The 17502-nt window shown below is 38.8% G+C and overlaps 3 protein-coding genes across 3 annotated transcripts; all 3 read right to left on the bottom strand.

The window, feature by feature from the left end:
• Nucleotides 1–2995: 2995 nt before the first annotated feature.
• Nucleotides 2996–4003, bottom strand: LOC310662139 (olfactory receptor 6M1-like; the record flags this gene model as incomplete). The annotated part of the gene is made up of 1 exon (XM_083408908.1): nucleotides 2996–4003. The coding sequence occupies one exon, from the start codon at nucleotides 4001–4003 to the stop codon at nucleotides 2996–2998; it is 1008 nt and encodes a 335-aa protein (XP_083265034.1).
• Nucleotides 4004–9025: 5022 nt separating this feature from the next.
• LOC310662138 (olfactory receptor 4D1-like) lies at nucleotides 9026–9958 on the bottom strand (the record flags this gene model as incomplete). The annotated part of the gene is made up of 1 exon (XM_083408907.1): nucleotides 9026–9958. The coding sequence occupies one exon, from the start codon at nucleotides 9956–9958 to the stop codon at nucleotides 9026–9028; it is 933 nt and encodes a 310-aa protein (XP_083265033.1).
• A 2742-nt stretch (nucleotides 9959–12700) lies between these two features.
• On the bottom strand, nucleotides 12701–13666 carry LOC310662137 (olfactory receptor 4D1-like; the record flags this gene model as incomplete). The annotated part of the gene is made up of 1 exon (XM_083408906.1): nucleotides 12701–13666. One exon carries the CDS (start codon nucleotides 13664–13666, stop codon nucleotides 12701–12703), a length of 966 nt encoding a protein of 321 aa, XP_083265032.1.
• Between the last annotated feature and the right edge of the window lie 3836 nt (nucleotides 13667–17502).

Genomic DNA, 17502 nt, shown 5'->3' with positions numbered 1-17502 from the left:
TGACCTTTACTCCTGACCATTAGGTCCAGTCATGACTGACTCTGGGGTTGCGGTGCTCATCTCGCTTTATTGGCCGAGGGAGCTTCCGGGTCATGTGGCCAGCATGACTAAGCCGCTTCTGGCGAACCAGAGCAGCGCACGGAAATGCCGTTTAACTTCTCATCGGTGTGGTACCTATTTATCTACTTGCACTTTGATGTGGTTTCGATCTGCTCGGTTGGCAGGAGCTGGGACCGATCAGCAGGAGCGCACCCTGTTGCGGGGATTCGAACCACCAACCTTCTGATCAGCATGTCCTAGGCTCTGTGGTTTAACCCACAGCAGCACCCGTGTCCCTCTTCTTTGACCTTTAGAAAAGCCCTATTTGCACTTGCAGTGCTGTGGAGGGGTCTTTGTGCTTATTGTTTAGCAGCACTTTCTACAAAAACCTCATGGGACATGGTGACATTCTCTGGATTCTATGAAGTGTTACCAGGCTCTCAGCCTGTTTGTGAAAAGCCCTGCATGGCTGCATGTGTTTGGAAGACATTTCTGTAAAGGCTGGAGTTTGAAAATGACCCTCAACCACTTGAGATATTTAACATTTTAGGTGCAATTTCTTGCCCCCACCATCAAATTATTTTCAAAGTTTTCCTCTCTTTGGCCCCCTTCAAATATCTTCTTGTTTTGCTGCCAACAGCTCAAATTTTCAAAACCCCACCCTTTTTCTATACAATTTTTGACCCATTAAGGCTTAAGCAAATAAAAGTGCACAAATAATCTTTGGTGGGACACCAGGGTCTTGTTAAGCCTTGTGTTTATGCCTTGTGTTTGGTGGGACACCAGCCTTGTGTTTATGCTGTGTACACTTGATTGTGGGATGGTGACAGTGAGAGGTTGAGCACTTTGGATGCCATACTTAAGCTTCAGACAGTATTTCACTGCATTTTCCTTATGTTTTATTACCTGATAATTTCCATGTTTTATGTGATCTTTCACATGATGTAAAAGCCACTTCTGAAAAACTAGCAGAATCTGGTGGAAGTTTAGCACTCATTTCCATGTTATTTGCTTCTATAAAAAAAAATCATTTGCAACTCTGAAATCAGAAAATCACAGGAGTTGTGTTGTAATTTCAGGGCTTAGCCACAATTCTATTTGTCTGGGAACCCCTTGATGGGGAATCCACACACAACAGGGTGACATGTGGATAGCATAATCACATATGCAAGGGCAATCACAATCCAGCTGTCATAAATCCTGGGATTGAATTGACAGACTATGATGCAGAAGGGGGAAGAATGTGTGTGCCCTGAAGGGTGGCGGTGAACTAATCAGGCAAAGGAAGAAGGCTAAGTATAAGGCAGGGGAGGGGAGGGGAGCAGAGCAGAGAGACTTAGTGAGGTAGACCATACAGTAGGGCTGTCTTCCATCATTTTTTTGGAGTTTTTGAGAAAAAGGAAAAGTCTCAACAGCTTTTGGGGTGTCCTGGTTATTACCTTTTTGAAATAAAACCAATTTTGGAAAGAGCAAAAAATGAGCACAGAACTACTGATATATCACAAATGGATTCTTTATTTACTGCATTCACAATTATTTAAGATAAAATCTATTTTGTAAAGAAACTACTTTTGCCGTTTTATGGGTGTTTATTGTTTGTTTACAGATAGTTGCCTTGGTGATATTAGCTTGTGTCTCTTGCAGTAGACCAACCACCCTCTTTATTGTTTTATTGTAGGTGTTTGTCAGGCAGGATAAACCCATTTCATTTCGTCAGTTACACATACATTTGCACACTGCTGAAGACTGAAGAATCTGTTTTCCATCTCTGATTGTGTGCCAAACTAAATATAACCTGGTACTTGCGATTAGCAACAGCATGAATTCATTGTCATTATCATCATTATCATTTTTTTGCTGTGTTTTGTGTGCTGAGAGAGAATTGCAGACGGGAATTTAATGGCGAAGTCTGGATAGTTCACTCTGCAATTTATTTATGGCTGTGGTTCACAAGTTAGTTTTATAACAGCAAAATGAAATTAAATGTGACCTTGTACCACTCTGGCCAACACTGCAAACAACAAGAGAAAGAACTGAACTCTTTCAACACACCAGGTCTAGAACAAAAATGAAGATGAAAGATTACACACGTGTAATGGATTATAAATATATATGTAAGATTTAACCAAGGTTGCTGTTTGTAAGGTGAAAACGTGGACAGCTGGAAGAATGGTGGTGGGGTTGGGAACAAGAAAACTAGTAGGGGTGTAATGGAGTACCCTGGAATAGGGCATGGTTGGGTGATTGGCTGGAGGCCTAAACAGGAACATTCCACACCAAAATATATTGCCTCAGATCCCACTTATGTTAGAAAAATGACAGTCTATCCACAACAGAAAACTGTGTTATCACAAATTGTTCCTTAATTCTTCAACTCTAAAATTAAAAATTATCAGGAATACTTTCAAGGAATTCACAGCTGCCTGTAGAGAGCTAAACGTGTTTGTAGAAAAAAATACTGTTGGAGATCTATAAATCATAATTAAAGTACAATTTGAAACATTAAACTTGATGCCACTCAGAAACACAGTTACATTATTTTCATTAGCCTAGGAAAACAGCTTCTAGCGATGGTTAATTTTCTCCTTCCAATAATAACATATTATAGTTTTCAGGGGCTTTTTTAGATTCCCAATTATAGAAATTGTTAATAACTACCATATTTGTAGGCTACTGTTTCCAAACAAGCTCAAAGAGTCATGAGTGGATAGTTTTTGTAGCAACTTACTGATCTGGAGTTGAAAGACAGTGGCTGTTCAAAGAATAAACTGTGAGAGTTATCCATGAAAGAGGATTTTAAGTTTTAAACACCAGAGAATTTCAATAGTTAGTTTGAAAGCTGAAATTAAGGTTCAATATCTCCAAAAAGAATGACCTACAGAATATTTCCAGAACTTTCAGCTGAACCATATTTCTTTCCCATTCCAATGCATGCATGTAAACCCCTACATAATCTTCATTTACTTACATTGTCATTTAATACTACACAGTGTTGGGACCCTTCTTCTGTTTTCAGGACTCTGAGGTTAATTAAGGGGAAAATCTTTCTTCTGACTAAATGGTCCAGGGCCTCCTTGACTTTCTTGTTTCTCAGACTATAAATGAAAGGATTCAGTAATGGAGTTATCACTGTGTTCAGTATGCTGGCTACCTTGTTGAGGTCCAATGAGTGATTTTTTTGTGGCTGAACATAAATGAAAATAGAACTCCCATAGAACAGTGTCACCACAATTAGGTGAGAGGCACACGTAGAGAATGCTTTCTGTCGTCCTTTTGCTGAGGGGATCCTCAGCACTGTTGCAATAATGAATATATAGGATACACTTGTCACCAGTAATGAGCCTAGGAGGAGCAAGGCTGAATTGACAAAATTAATAATCTCAATCTTCTTTACATCAAAGCAGGCCAGCTTGAGAACTGGGTCAACATCACAAAAGAAATGGTTGATGGAATTGGGTCCACAAAATGGCAGCTGGCCTACCAGGATTGTAGGTGGTAGGACTGCAAAGAAGCCCCACATCCAGGAGGCAGCTATAAGTTGAAAACATACATGTGTGCTCATGATGGCTGCATATCTCAGAGGGTTGCAAATGGCCAGATAGCGGTCGAATGACATGATAGCCAAAAGGAAGAACTCTGTGGAACCTGTTGAGAAATAGATGTAAGCCTGCAGGATGCAACTATGGAAGGCGATAGATTTTCTTTGACTCATGAAATTGAATAGCATTTTAGGGATAACTGTGGTGGTGAATATAATCTCTAAAAAAGACAGGTTAGCAATGAACATGTACATTGGGCTGTGAAGGCTGTTCTCACACCACACCAAGGTAATAACGATAAAGTTGCCTACCATAGCAACAGTGTAGGTGATGAAGAATAAAATGAAAAGTAGCGGTTCAATCCTCTTAGTCCCAATGAATCCTAGGAGTATAAATTCATTCACAGTCCTTGTTTGGTTCCTCATTATGCTGTACAACTAATACAGTCACTTGAATAAATGGAGAGCAGCAAGATGAACAATTCTTCTTCTTTGTTGAAATCTCTACATGATACAATGGTAGGGACACCATAAGTTATTTAAGCACAAAAGATGGTGGATGGTGATTCCTGTGGGATAATGCATGGAAATATGCATGAGAATACAATTTCAAATGGAAGATGCTATAACTTTGGATAAATTAAATGATAATCAGAACTGAGTCAAATTTGAGCACTTTTGTGTGCTTTTGATTTCAAAATGGAATATTTAGGAAATTTAAAACATTTTTTCATTTGGAAATTAATGGGATATAAACATTTTAAAATTTATTTAAAGTGTTTAAGATAAGAATAAAGACCAGATTCAAGACATTGCATAATGGGGATCAATTTTTATATTGAGTTGCCATGATCTATAGTAACAAACTATTAAAAAGGTTCAAATTAGTAGCCATCTTTACACCACTCTTTTCACTTTGTCTCTGGGTTTAAACAAGCATAGCTGATGTTTGTTGAAACATTTTTTATAATGCTGCTGTTCTGCTAACATTACAGACTTCAGCTTGCACCCCTCTTTTCCTCTGTAGTGCTCCCCCCAGCATCTGCTGCAGAGCACTGAAGGCTCCATCAGAGCAAATTTTGAGACCGCAAGGTGATAAGAGAAGAATGGGAAGCCCAGTTCTGCAAGTACAGCTCCCTGCATGCAACTTTAGATACAGCCCAAAGTATAGTTTTATATAATTGTATTGTTTTGTATTGTTTTGTTTTAGAAGGAAATTCCCTATCCTTCCCTAGTAGAATAAATTTTAGGCCAACACAAAGGAAAAAAGAAAGTGGATGGCACATGAGTACAGATAACAAGGGAAGTAGGAAAGAAAAGAGAATCATGTGTACCTCTCTCAGGTCTTTCCTCTGTAACCTGTTCCCACAGTGTCTCATGGAAACCCTTAACTCCCATCCTCATGCCTTTCTTTCTCTTATACTCGCTGATGTGTTTGGAAAAAATAAAAATTAACTCAGCTTATCAAAGACATCAACACCAACGACAACAATGTGGATAGTCCCATCGACCTCCGTGTTCTCTGTCTTGCCTCGTTTAGATAGCTGCAGAGATGAAAACAAAACACATATTTGTTTATCACAGCAATAAGTAATTTGTCAATTTTGTGCTCTTCGGTTCTGTGGGCCATGGAATAGTTTTAACATTTGAAGCAGATTGGGCATGGGTTTGAGAGGAAAAGAATACTTCATACTCCTTAAATTTTCAAAAGTTTCAATTTAAGTATTAGAGAAATTAGGAAGCCACTTACCTATGCCATACTCTTATGTTCTTTCCTTGCTGGTAGAGATTTATTCAGTACACTTCTATTTCCTACAGATATATGGGAAAGATTGTTCATCATACAATAGGTATGTATCCCTAAGGGTCAAATTATGACAAAGCATTCCTGAGTCAATTCCAAAGCACTTATATGCAGAATTTTATAACATGGAGTGAATAATGAAATATTTCTGTATTAGGGATTTATAGATCAGTCCAGTGCTTAATCCTGTATGCAGTGCCCCATCATACAGTTTCCGAGCACAATTCAAAGTGTTGGTGCTGACCTTTAAAGCCCTGAACGGCCTCGGTCCAGTATATCTGAAGTAGTGTCTCCACCCCCATCGTTCTACCTGGACACTGAGGTCCAGCGCCGAGGGCCTTCTGGAGGATCCCTCACTGCAAGAAGCCAAGTTACAGGGAACCAGGCAGAGGGCTTTCTCGGTAGTGGCGCTTGCCCTGTGGAACGCCCTCCCACCAGATGTCAAAGAGAACAACTACCAGACTTTTAGAAGACATCTGAAGGCAGCCTTGTTTAGGGAAGCTTTTAATGTTTGATGCATTACTGTACTTTAATATTTTGTTGGAAGCCGCCCAGAGTGACTGGGGAAGCCCAGCCAGATGGGCGGGGTATAAATAAATAAATAAATAATATTCCCAACGTTTAAAATGTCCAACATAGCTATTAATAAGATTCAATTAATAATATTATACTCTATTAGTATGATTCAAAAATGGCATTCATTCTCATCAGCACTCTTCTCTTCATTTTCCCCACAGCAAATAATTTCATTCTACCCTAAAGGTGTAACTGATATTCAATTAGCAGTTTAAATGAATCACTGTGGTACTTGAAGGTATTATATATCAATTATTTCAACCACAAGAGGCAAAAAGGAAATGCAAACACAAGGATTATTATTATTATTTCTTTATTAGTATCATTTTTATATTGCTACATATTACTATTATAACTGAAAATGCTGGCAAAATATTGATTCAATGTAATAAAAATAATTATTATGAAAACCAAATGAAAAGCATGTTGTCTGCTGAGCATTACCTATGTACTGAAGTCTCAAGACAGGAGCTGATAAATAGTATGTTCATTTATTGCCAGGAGCCAGTTTGGGGTAGTGATTTACAGTGCTGTACAAAGGCATGGGAGACCAAGGTTCCAATTCCCACTTAGCCATGAAGCTTACTGGGTGTCTCTCTGCCTAACCTACCTCACAGGGTTTGGGGGAGGTTTTTTGGGGAAGGGAAAGAATAATGTACAGTGGAACCTTGGGTTAGGAACTTAATTCATTCTGGAGGTCTGTTCTTAACCTGAAACTGTTCTTAACCTGAAGCACCACTTTAGCTAATGGAGACTCCTGCTGCCGCCGTGCCACAGCCACACAATTTCTGTTCTCATCCTGAAGCAAAGTTCTTAACCTGAGGTAATATTTCTGGATTAGCAGAGTCTGTAACCTGAAGCGTATGTAACCTGAAGCGTATGTAACCTGAAGTGTATGTAACCTGAAGCGTATGTAACACGAGGTACCACTGTATACCACCTTGAGCTCATTGGAAGAAAAGGTGGGATAAAAACACAGTAAGTAAGTAAGTAAGTAAGTAAGGAAGGAAGGTAAGCTAATAGTGGGGAATCTCTGAGCCAAATGCAACTATGTAAGCCTCTCTGTCTGGTTCTCAACACCAATCCATGAGGCGGAGTGAAGCACCCACCACAGGTGGCCGAAGCACAAGATGCAACACCCACCTCATCACTTCCACCACCACCACCAGAACACCTCCCCTCCTGCCAAGTTCAGCAGAATGGAAGGGCATTGCTGCTCATCTTCCCTGCCCCTTGGTTGGAGAAGATAAGCGTCAACGTCTTGCAGACTGCCACCCCTCTTGCTGAGTTTGGCATGCAGCAGAAGTGGGGGTGGGGTGAGGGGTGGGAAGCAGCAGTGAAATGGGATGGGCCACCCCTGCTCAAGACTACCCAGGCCACAACAACATCCACACCCTCAGGCCTCAGGGACACTCCAGAAGTGCATTGGCCTAGCTCACGTATCCCTGAACTATTATAATTCTCATTGTTTACATGGATGGTGTGTGTGTGCAGAGATGTGCTTGTATGGATTAAGAAATCTCAGATGCATTAGGCTTGCCATATGCCTGGAAAATTCCAGACATGCCAGGAAATCGGAGACCTAAAATGGCATCCTGGGGGGAATTTTGAATTTTAAGAGATGCCTGGAATTTCCCGTACATGCATTTTTGTTAAGGTTTTCTGCTGGTTTTTTCCAGGAACTGAGTGAAGCAGTGCTCACCACAATAGTTTCTAGCAGCTGCAGAGACAGAACATAGGCCTAGCCCAGAAAATTTTCTAAGCCTGTTTTAAGGCTTTAAGCCATTCTACTGCCCATTTGCCCATTTTAATTGTAGAGATCCTTTGAAACTGTTTACAATTTATTTTGTTTTAATCTCTCTGAACAATTTGGTATCCACAGCCACCCCTCACTGCTAACACTAGATCATTTATGTACAAGTTCAAAAGCACATGTTTAATACCAAACATTGGGGGATTCCAGTTGCTACCTCCCTTCATTTGGGAGAACAGACTATCCCTAATCTTTGCTTCCAGATCTACAAAAATATGTGAGATATGTGAGCAGAATTCCCTGATATAACTCAATAAGCAAGCTGTTTCTTCTACATGCTGGTAGCTTGTAGGAAAGCCCAGAAATGCAAGGATGAGTCGTCAATTAACATAACATTGAAACAAAGTCATCAATTAACAAAACATTGAAACAAAGGCTGAATCTAGAAACATCAAAAAAATGTTTCAGGGAAATGCACTGTAAACCTCCTAATGGGAAATCACATTGCCCAAAGATGTAACCCCACAGTGCCATCTGGTGTCACAGTGCTATAACACATTTAAAACACTTTTCTTTCTTTCTTTTTACTAATGTAGCTGATTCCAAAGTCTCCATCTTCTTTTTTGCAGCTCGAACTGCACAAGCACCTTTTGCACCTGGTACAGTTCTCTGCAAGGCAAATGCAAATGCAAACCTCCACACAACTTATATGCACATTAAAGACATATTTTACAAAGAAGATGTCTCTTCTTTTTCCTATCCTGCTAAGTTTAATCAGGAACATTTGGTGAAGCACATTTTGAAACTTTAAGTATTATTGTTATTTAAATAAGTACACAATGTTTTATGGATTGCCTTTGTCTCTATGCTTCTTGATATTCTCAAATAAGCTTAAAGGTTTGTTAAGACAAGTCTTATGCTTGCAGAAGCCATGCTGCCTCTACTTCAGCAAGACCTGTCCTTCTATATGCTTGAAAATGCTATTCCCATCCTTGAGTGTGAGCCAGTTCCAGCATCTCTTAGTTCCGGTGCCTCTCAGGTGGGCATCATTGCCATTAAAAGAAAACAAGGGAGGCGTTTGTGGTGAGTTCTACCACCTTTTTTTCTAAAAAAAAATCAGCACTGACAGTAACTATCATATTATGCAAGCTGCATTATTACTTTATAATAATCCAAAGAAGCAAAATTGGTCTTTTGTATTCAGATGAATCACAACTCCGAAGCCTACAAATTATAATGATTGGAAAATATTTTATTTAAAATGTTCCAGAGCTTGCATCCTCTATGGGTGTCTGTGATGAACACAAAGTGATGGTTAAGTCCTTTTGAAAAGCAAAAGTTTTCTCATTATTTTCCCAACATTGTTTTTCATATCTTTGTTACGCAGAGTAAAGATTATTGAGTTCAGCATTGGTGTTAAAAGGCTGTAGAGGACTGAGGCAACCTTGTCTCCTGGAAATACCTTGAAAGGTCGGTCATAAACAAACATTCCTGGAACAAAGTTTAAGCTCATGACCATGATTTGTGCTGCACAGGTGGAAAGAGCTTTGTTCTTCCCTTCTGTGACATGTGCTCTAATCTTCACCAAGATGACAGTGTATGACACAAGCAAGATGAAGAAGATCAATGTGAGGAGCAGTCCACTGTTGCAAACCATCAGCAACTCTGGGATATACGTATCAGCACATGCCAGTTTGATGAGCTGTGGAATGTCACAGAAGAAATTATCCAGGATGTTGGAATGGCAGAAAGGCAGCTGAATGAGAATTCCAATCTGGACAATGGAGTGAGCAAAGCCACCCAACCATGACCCAGCTACCAAACCTATGCAAACTTCTCTGTTCATTATAACTAAATATCGCAGTGGCTTGTAGATGGCTATATATCTGTCCACTGCCATCACCACGAGTAAGAAGACCACAGCACCCCCAGTTAAATGGAAGAAGAAGATCTGAGCAATACACCAATTGTAGGAGATGGTATGAGTATGGGAGAAGAGGTCCCATAATATTTTCAGTGATGTGACTGTCGATTCACTGATGTCTATGACAGCCAAGTTGGCTAGCAAAAAGTACATGGGCGTATGCAGGCTGTGGGTGGTTATCACAGTGACTATAATGGTGAGATTTCCCAACCAAGTTGTGCTGTAGACAGTGAGGAAAAGGAAGAAGAGAAGGGACTGTATTCTGGGATTCTGTGAGAAGCCCAGGAGGACAAATTCTGTTACTGTTGTGCTGTTCTTCTCCATGTGAGCATCCTACTGAGGCTCACTAAGGACCACTAAAAGTCATGTCATCAAATTACTTCCTCAAACAACTCTTGACATACCCATTACAGGTCCCCCACAACATTCAAATCATAAATTTGGGTTGTAGATAGACAATTGGACTTTATCAAGTATCACTTCATCTGTCCAGCATCACTAAAAAATGTAAACATTTTCCACAGTTCAAATCCCAACCTTGTCTATGGAGAAGTAAATCATATTGAAGTAAATGGGATACTTTACCCAGTAAAGGGATAAGGATTGCTTTTCTTATTTTTGCAATGGTCATGTGCCATATTGATATAATCTTATGGCAGTTTATTGTAGCAAATTTGTATGAATTCTAATTTGTTTTAGTCTATTATATGGTGGTTTTAACTTTCTGTATGTTTTAAATCATGATGTACATATGTTAGTGATAATTTTAGTGTGCTATCCTTTTGGAAACAACTTTCAGGTTTTTCCCCCTACAATCAAGCAGTATCTAAATATTATGAAATAGAATAAATAAATAAATTTCCACATTTTATACCACAACAGTCCAATTAGCTGGGAACTTTCCATTTCTAATTACAAAACAAGTTGAAAACTGTCATCTTAGAGAAGCACAGTTATTTCTCCTTGGTGAGCATCTGTTCAGATGAATAATGAAGTTCAGTGCAAAAAAAAGTCTATTAAACCATCACCAACATATAGCATTCAACTCATCATTATCTTTTTAAATCATCAGTAATCCATGATAAGTTGAGCATTAGAAATCATGAAGGCAGAATATTGAAAAAAGGATCCAGCCCCATTTTTCTTTCTTCCAAAAGTGTTTTGTTCCATTTGCTAGAGTCTATTGCTTATTACTCCAAGAATGCCTTCTTATCTTCTATATTGAACAAATTAACCTTCAGTGATTCTGCTTTTAAATCCAGAAATAAACACAGAGACAAGAGTAAGAAAAGAGCTATAATGAAATGGTGACTCCAGAAACCTGCACCTAAAGTATTACCTTTGATGGAGAATAACCCTACAGTCTCCTGAATGGAGAATCAATGGTTATTGTCTCCTAGTAATAATATGAGATGACAAAGGATTTGTATCCAAAGGGGCTCTGGTGTTGGACATGGAGTCACCCCTATTCATATGTCTGCAAGTAATAGAGATGCTATGAAATTGCTTATGAGTTTCAGCATTATGTGAAGAAGGTTGTACTAGGAGAAACTGGGGAATCAAAACACAGGGGAGATCATTAAGGTTCAATATGTGATTTATTCAACAGAGGCTCAGCTAATGTCATGAGATAAGCTGAGTCAGGGGCACAGTCCACAAGATTTGGTTTATAAAATCTAAATGAATAAGTGTCAATGAAAATAAATAGATACTCCTGATGCCAACGGAATTGTTGTTCACCCACACATCCAGGGACTTGGAACCCTAACAATAAATAAAACAAAATAAATGTGATTTTTAAACAAATATAATGTTAGTAAGATGTGCAAACCGATTTGATAAAGCCAAAGTAGGAATCTGTGCAAAATAATTTCAAGAAGCAACAGGAGGATCTTTGATTCAGACATATAGTAGTTTGGAACTCTGCAAACAATAATAATGATTGGAAAAACTATATTAATAACACTATAGTGGAACTTGCAGAGCTCTCTATTGGCCTCTCTGATGAACACATAATAATTTAATAATAATTTATTATTGACAACCCACCCTTCTGGCTGGCTTTCCCAGTAATAGTGACAGTGCCATCCTTTTGGAAATTAGTGTTATCATCATGCATGTACAATATGCAATAATGATTCAGATCCACTAAATCTGACTAAAAACATCACATGGTTAGTTCAATTAATCAGAAATATATTTTAAGTTTATTTAGTGATTCATGCAAAAAGTCCAGAAGACATTTTCCAAGCTAATCCAATAAATGTCAATAATTATTAAGCACATTAAATTTTCTTGCTGCTTTGAAGATATCACAGAAATAGTAAATAACACATAAATAAAGAAATACATATAGGTCAAACTAGGGTCACTTTATTTATTTATACCATAAAAACCGCTGCAGAGGAAACACTATTGGTTCAGGAGCAAACCAAAACCTGAAAGAAACTTTAGCTTAGGGCAACAAAACCCCTGATGCAAGAACCGGAGGCTAATCAATATAGGGCTGCCATATATTCACAATTTCCTGGACATAGCCGGGATTCAAACATTGAAAATATCGTTGGGGCAGAATTTTGGTAAAGCAGCTAAAATGGCTAGGAAGACTCAGGCGCATGGCAGCCCATATCAGAAGTGGGTTTCTTGATTATTTTCCTTTAAAAGCCGAGAATTTGCAATGGGAACTCTAAACTAATAGCACACCAGATCATCGAATGCCCACCACCCAATTATCCAGTAGTGGTGAAAAACAACAAAACCCATAAACAAGGTGGATCAGCAAAAAAAATTATATTTGGCCCCAAAGCAACCAGCAAGTCACATTGATAGCTCAGACAGGCAGGTGTTGCTGCAAAGAGAAGAGGGAGAGGTGTGTATGCCCAGCTCTTAAACAGGGATGTCTGCCCCAGCCCCAAGCATAAAACATATGAGTGATGCAGGAGCATCACATAGGCTGTAGCAGCCTGGACAGGCTGCAAATTCCCATGCATGGGAATAGAAAGCAAAATAAAATTTAAACATGTAGTATATACTTTTAGAAAAATATCAACAAAAGGTGCTTAAGTTCTATGTCTCTCTTTCATGAACACACAGTGATGGTTTTGTCCTTTCAGAAAGCAGAAAATTTCTTGTGAGCTTTCTAATTGTGTTTTTCATCTCAGTGTTACGCAGAGTAAAGATCATTGAGTTCAGCATTGGTGTTAAAAGGCTGTAGAGGACTGAGGCAACCTTGTCTCCTGGAAATACCTTGAAAGGCCGGTCATAAACAAACATTCCTGGAACAAAGTTTAAGCTCATGACCATGATTTGTGCTGCACAGGTGGAAAGAGCTTTGTTCTTCCCTTCTGTGACATGTGCTCTAATCTTCACCAAGATGACAGTGTATGACACAAGCAAGATGAAGAAGATCAACGTGAGGAGCAGTCCACTGTTGCAAACCATCAGCAACTCTGGGATATACGTATCAGCACATGCCAGTTTGATGAGCTGTGGAATGTCACAGAAGAAATTATCCAGGATGTTGGATTGGCAGAAAGGCAGCTGAATGAGAATTCCAATCTGGACAATGGAGTGAGCAAAGCCACCCAACCATGACCCAGCTACCAAACCTATGCAAACGTCTCTGTTCATTATAACTAAATATCGCAGTGGCTTGTAGATGGCTATGTACCGGTCGACTGCCATCGCCACAAGTAAGAAGACCACAGCACCCCCAGTTAAATGGATGAAGAAGATCTGTGTAATGCACCAATTGTAAGAAATTGTATTTGTATGGAAGAATAGGTCCCACAACATTTTCAGTGATGTGACTGATGACTCACTGATGTCTATGACAGCCAGGTTGGCTAATAGAAAATACATGGGTGTGTGAAGGTTGGGTGTTCTGATAACGCTGATTATAATCGTGAGGTTTCCAATCCATGTTGTGCTGTAGACAGTGAGGAAAAGGAAGAAGAGAACAGACTGTACTCTTGGATTCTGAGAAAGCCCCAGGAGGATAAATCCTGTCACTGCTGTGCTGTTGTTTTCCATGTGAGCAACCTGTTGAATGATGTAAAAAAGAAGCCTTTTTTTAAAAAAAACAATGTTCACTAAGGAGCAATAAAAATCATGCCACCAAATATTGTCCAAAGCAACTTATCAAGTACACCTGCCAGAAAATGTTACATATTAGAAGCTCTTCCTGATTCTAATGATAATATAGGTCATATAATACACTGGGTAACTTAGCTGGACAAAATTTAAGTCCAAGTGAATTCAACCAGACCTTTATATTGGTAGTATTTATTGGGCTTCTGTTAGATCATGTCAAGAGATAACCAATAGTTTCCTATTGTGGCTTAAAAGTTAGAGGCACAGATCATGTTATATTCTAAAGACCAAAACACTAACTATAATATCATAATATTTTACCATTCCTTTAGTACTGAAAATATTGCTAACTCTGCCATGAGTAGAGCTACTACTACTGTTGCTTCTACTTCTAATAGATGGCAACTCCTGGCACTCCTGTTACTGTATTTCTTTTGAACACTCTTATAAATAGGATTCTGTACGCATGGGTTTTTTCCAAAGTTGTTGTTGTTGTTGTTATAATATCTGTAACAATGTTTATAGATGTAAGGGAGCTGTACGTCATACCAGCTCTGTGTCTGATAGAACATTTTGTTAGTTGGCCGACACATATTCCATTATGTAGCCATTATATTGTTTACATTTTTGGGAATTGTAAAGATAATGGAAACATGAGTATAAACTACATTTCCTATGTTGGTCTTCCTCATCTCCATCAAATATTTTTAATATGCTGCCTAATATGCTAAAATGATATTATGCTGCAAAGTGTATTCATATGAATACACTAACCTATATTTTTATATAGCAAGTTTAATCTTCAAATAATAAACAAAAATATTGTTGAAATGTGTTTTTTTTCCTCAGGGGCACAGTTTTAGACCAGAAAATTTAATTTTCTACAACTATATTTCTGAACCAACCATAATTTCAATATGCTGTTGATGCCACAACATTCTCATTAGCAGAGCATTTTCTAATTACAATTAGAAAAGACCAAGCTGATACAGAAATACTTTCATTTTCTTTCTAGAAGCACAGATCCTTTCACTTGGTGGACACCTCTTCAAAGCACACAATTCAGTGCAGATAGCCAGTCAAACCATTCACCACCACCTTTTAAGATAATCAGGATCGGGCATCCAGAAACTAAAAAGATCTTTCCAGAAGCAGGTGGGTCCCAGTTGCTAGAGTGCACAACATATTACTCTGAGATCTTTAAAGTTATTGTCTTTGGTGACAAGGTGGAGAATAGCTCTACAATATCCTGAATAAGGAACTGGGGCTCATTGTCTCTGAATAACAAATGAGAAAATGGATTTTGTGCACCTTGCTGGTGTTGGCTATGACCTTCCCTCCTTGGAAAGGAGGCTTGCTGCAAACTGAGAATGTAATTCAATGGAAGGGGACTTCATCCTCAATATATGTCCTATAAATCATCTTTATCTTCAACATACCTTTAAATGTCATTAGACAAATTTAAAAAAGCCAGGAAATATGGACTAGTTCTTTGGAAGTGGGAACTTCCAAGAAAAACCTCGTGTCCCTTTTCAGCCAAGCACCTCATGATTCTTCATGGATCAGAAGGTACAAAAAAGTGTTCTGTTCTTGATTCTCTATAATTTCATAGTCCCAGCTTTAATAAATGAACCTTTCAGTTTGTCAGAGGGAGTGAAGTTAAGTAGGCTTCTCCCTATACAGAAATCACTAACACCTCCGGACATCCTGTGATACCTAAAACAAAAAACCATCACCATCACCATCAACAACAAAACTATTGATTGAACTATGTGCCTAAAGCACATAGGTGCCTATGTGCCTAGTACAGCCAAGGTAATAATAATTCCCCAAAAGGCTTGTCTGTGAATCCAGCTGGATTCTTATTAATCAAATAAACAATGGAAGACTCCAGCCACTGCACTCAAGCTTTATCAGACTTCGGAGAATAACTGTATCTGCACTGTGAATCGGGAACAAAACCACAAAGGGGATCATTAAAGATTTTCAAAGCTACAATCAGCTAAATATTGGCACAGACATTACAACAGATATTGTTTCTTTCCTTTTCCTTTTTTTGTGAGCAGACATGCACATACAATTGAACTTACAAGTAATACATAGCTACAGTATTCCTGTGTTTTGCACTTACATTGGTCCACGTTTATTAGTTGTTTCTGTTTAAGAATGTATATTTTCAATTTGTTACCTGCTCTGTTCTAAAATGTGGCTATTTTAGTGGGGGGTTTTATTATTCGACTTTCATTTGTGATATTTTAGGGTATTTTGAACCACGTAGAGATTTTAATAGAAATACAAAGTGGCATATAATTTACCTAAATATTTTTTTTAAAAAAATAATAATACAGCAAAGCCAGTATGGAAAAGAAGTTTAACAGAGAACCAATCAGAATGTTTGGACTATGACCTGGAAGATGCATATTCAAATCCATACTCATATATGTGGATAACTGGAGGAACTTGGGTCAATCAATATCAGCCTAAACCATCTTACAGGGGCAGTGTGAACAGCATATATTTAAAGCCCATTATTTCCATGAAATAATATTGTGAACTATAGAACTATAGTTTACTCCTCACAGAGCTACACTTCACAGGATTATATCAAGGAAATAATATGCTTTAAATATTCTTGTGAGAAAACCTCTCCTCTTTCCGGAGGGGAGGGGTTGTGAGCGGGAGACGATTCCTGCGTCATGCAGGGGGTGCTCCGCTAAAGGAATCCGGCAGTCGTGGATCCTGTCCGATGCCCGTGTGGCGGGGGGGGGGGCATGGCACGACCCTCGGTGACATCAGGAGAGAGCCTATAGTTGTATTAGCATCAACAGGCTCCACCTTCTGGTGAATAAACCCCCTTTGGGTTCACCCCTCTCCGAGTGGGTGGAGTCTAATGTTCCGTGGTCCAATGCCTAAGCCAATACCTTCTCACATGCTGTAATCAATAAAGCTGTGGCCTTTTCCTTACCCATTAACCTTACATACTGTGTCCACGTGTCTTTATTCCCCAAGCGGGGATCGGGTCCTCGAATCACAATAGGTGCAAGTGTAACCATGTTTACACTTTTTAGAGGGAAAGGGTATGCGTGTGTGCAGTACATAGAAACTACATAGCTTTGTTGAAAGCCATTTTGTCTTTGTTCAAAATTCTTCAGATCCCTGTTCCATGCTAACACGTGGTTGACGGGGCCCAACCCATGACGCTGGTGTGAGGCAACCATTCTCAGCCCCCCTGAGTTGAATCTGAGACTGTACATGACTCCACCCAAGACCCCTTATCAATGTTCACTTATTTGGCTATGGATTATGGCCCATACTTCTCCCATGCCAAAAATTAAAAGTTGTGACACAGTGTTACTTCAAACCATTTTTTTAATTACAAAGCTATATATGTTGTAATAAAGAATATATTAAAAACAAAGCAAAAAATAATAATATGCAGATACCAACGTTCCAAAATTGGACTTAGACACAGATTTGAGGGGGGGCAAAGAATGTATATAACGTGTACAAGAATAAAATGTAATTTTAATCTCACATGTAGATAGTGTATCTCCAATGACTACCTTCCTTTCTGCACCTCTGTCAAAAATCACCCACTGTGACGAAGTGTGGGTTCTTGCCAAAAAGAACTTCTCTTGAAATTATTCAGATATTTCCTCTGAGGAGGAAAATATATAGCCATGATGGATGTTTACTTCAGCTAAAATTGAGTGGCAAATCTAAGAGTACCCATTCTCAGTGAATTTTCAAATTGGATCACTATAACACTATAACAC

The sequence above is a fragment of the Podarcis tiliguerta genome (genome assembly GCF_965153285.1).
Source record: "Podarcis tiliguerta genome assembly, chromosome: 13".
NCBI classification, from domain to species: domain Eukaryota; kingdom Metazoa; phylum Chordata; class Lepidosauria; order Squamata; family Lacertidae; genus Podarcis; species Podarcis tiliguerta.
The sequence above is the reverse complement of the archived record's forward strand: the minus strand, read 5'-3'. Positions and strand labels throughout refer to the sequence as shown.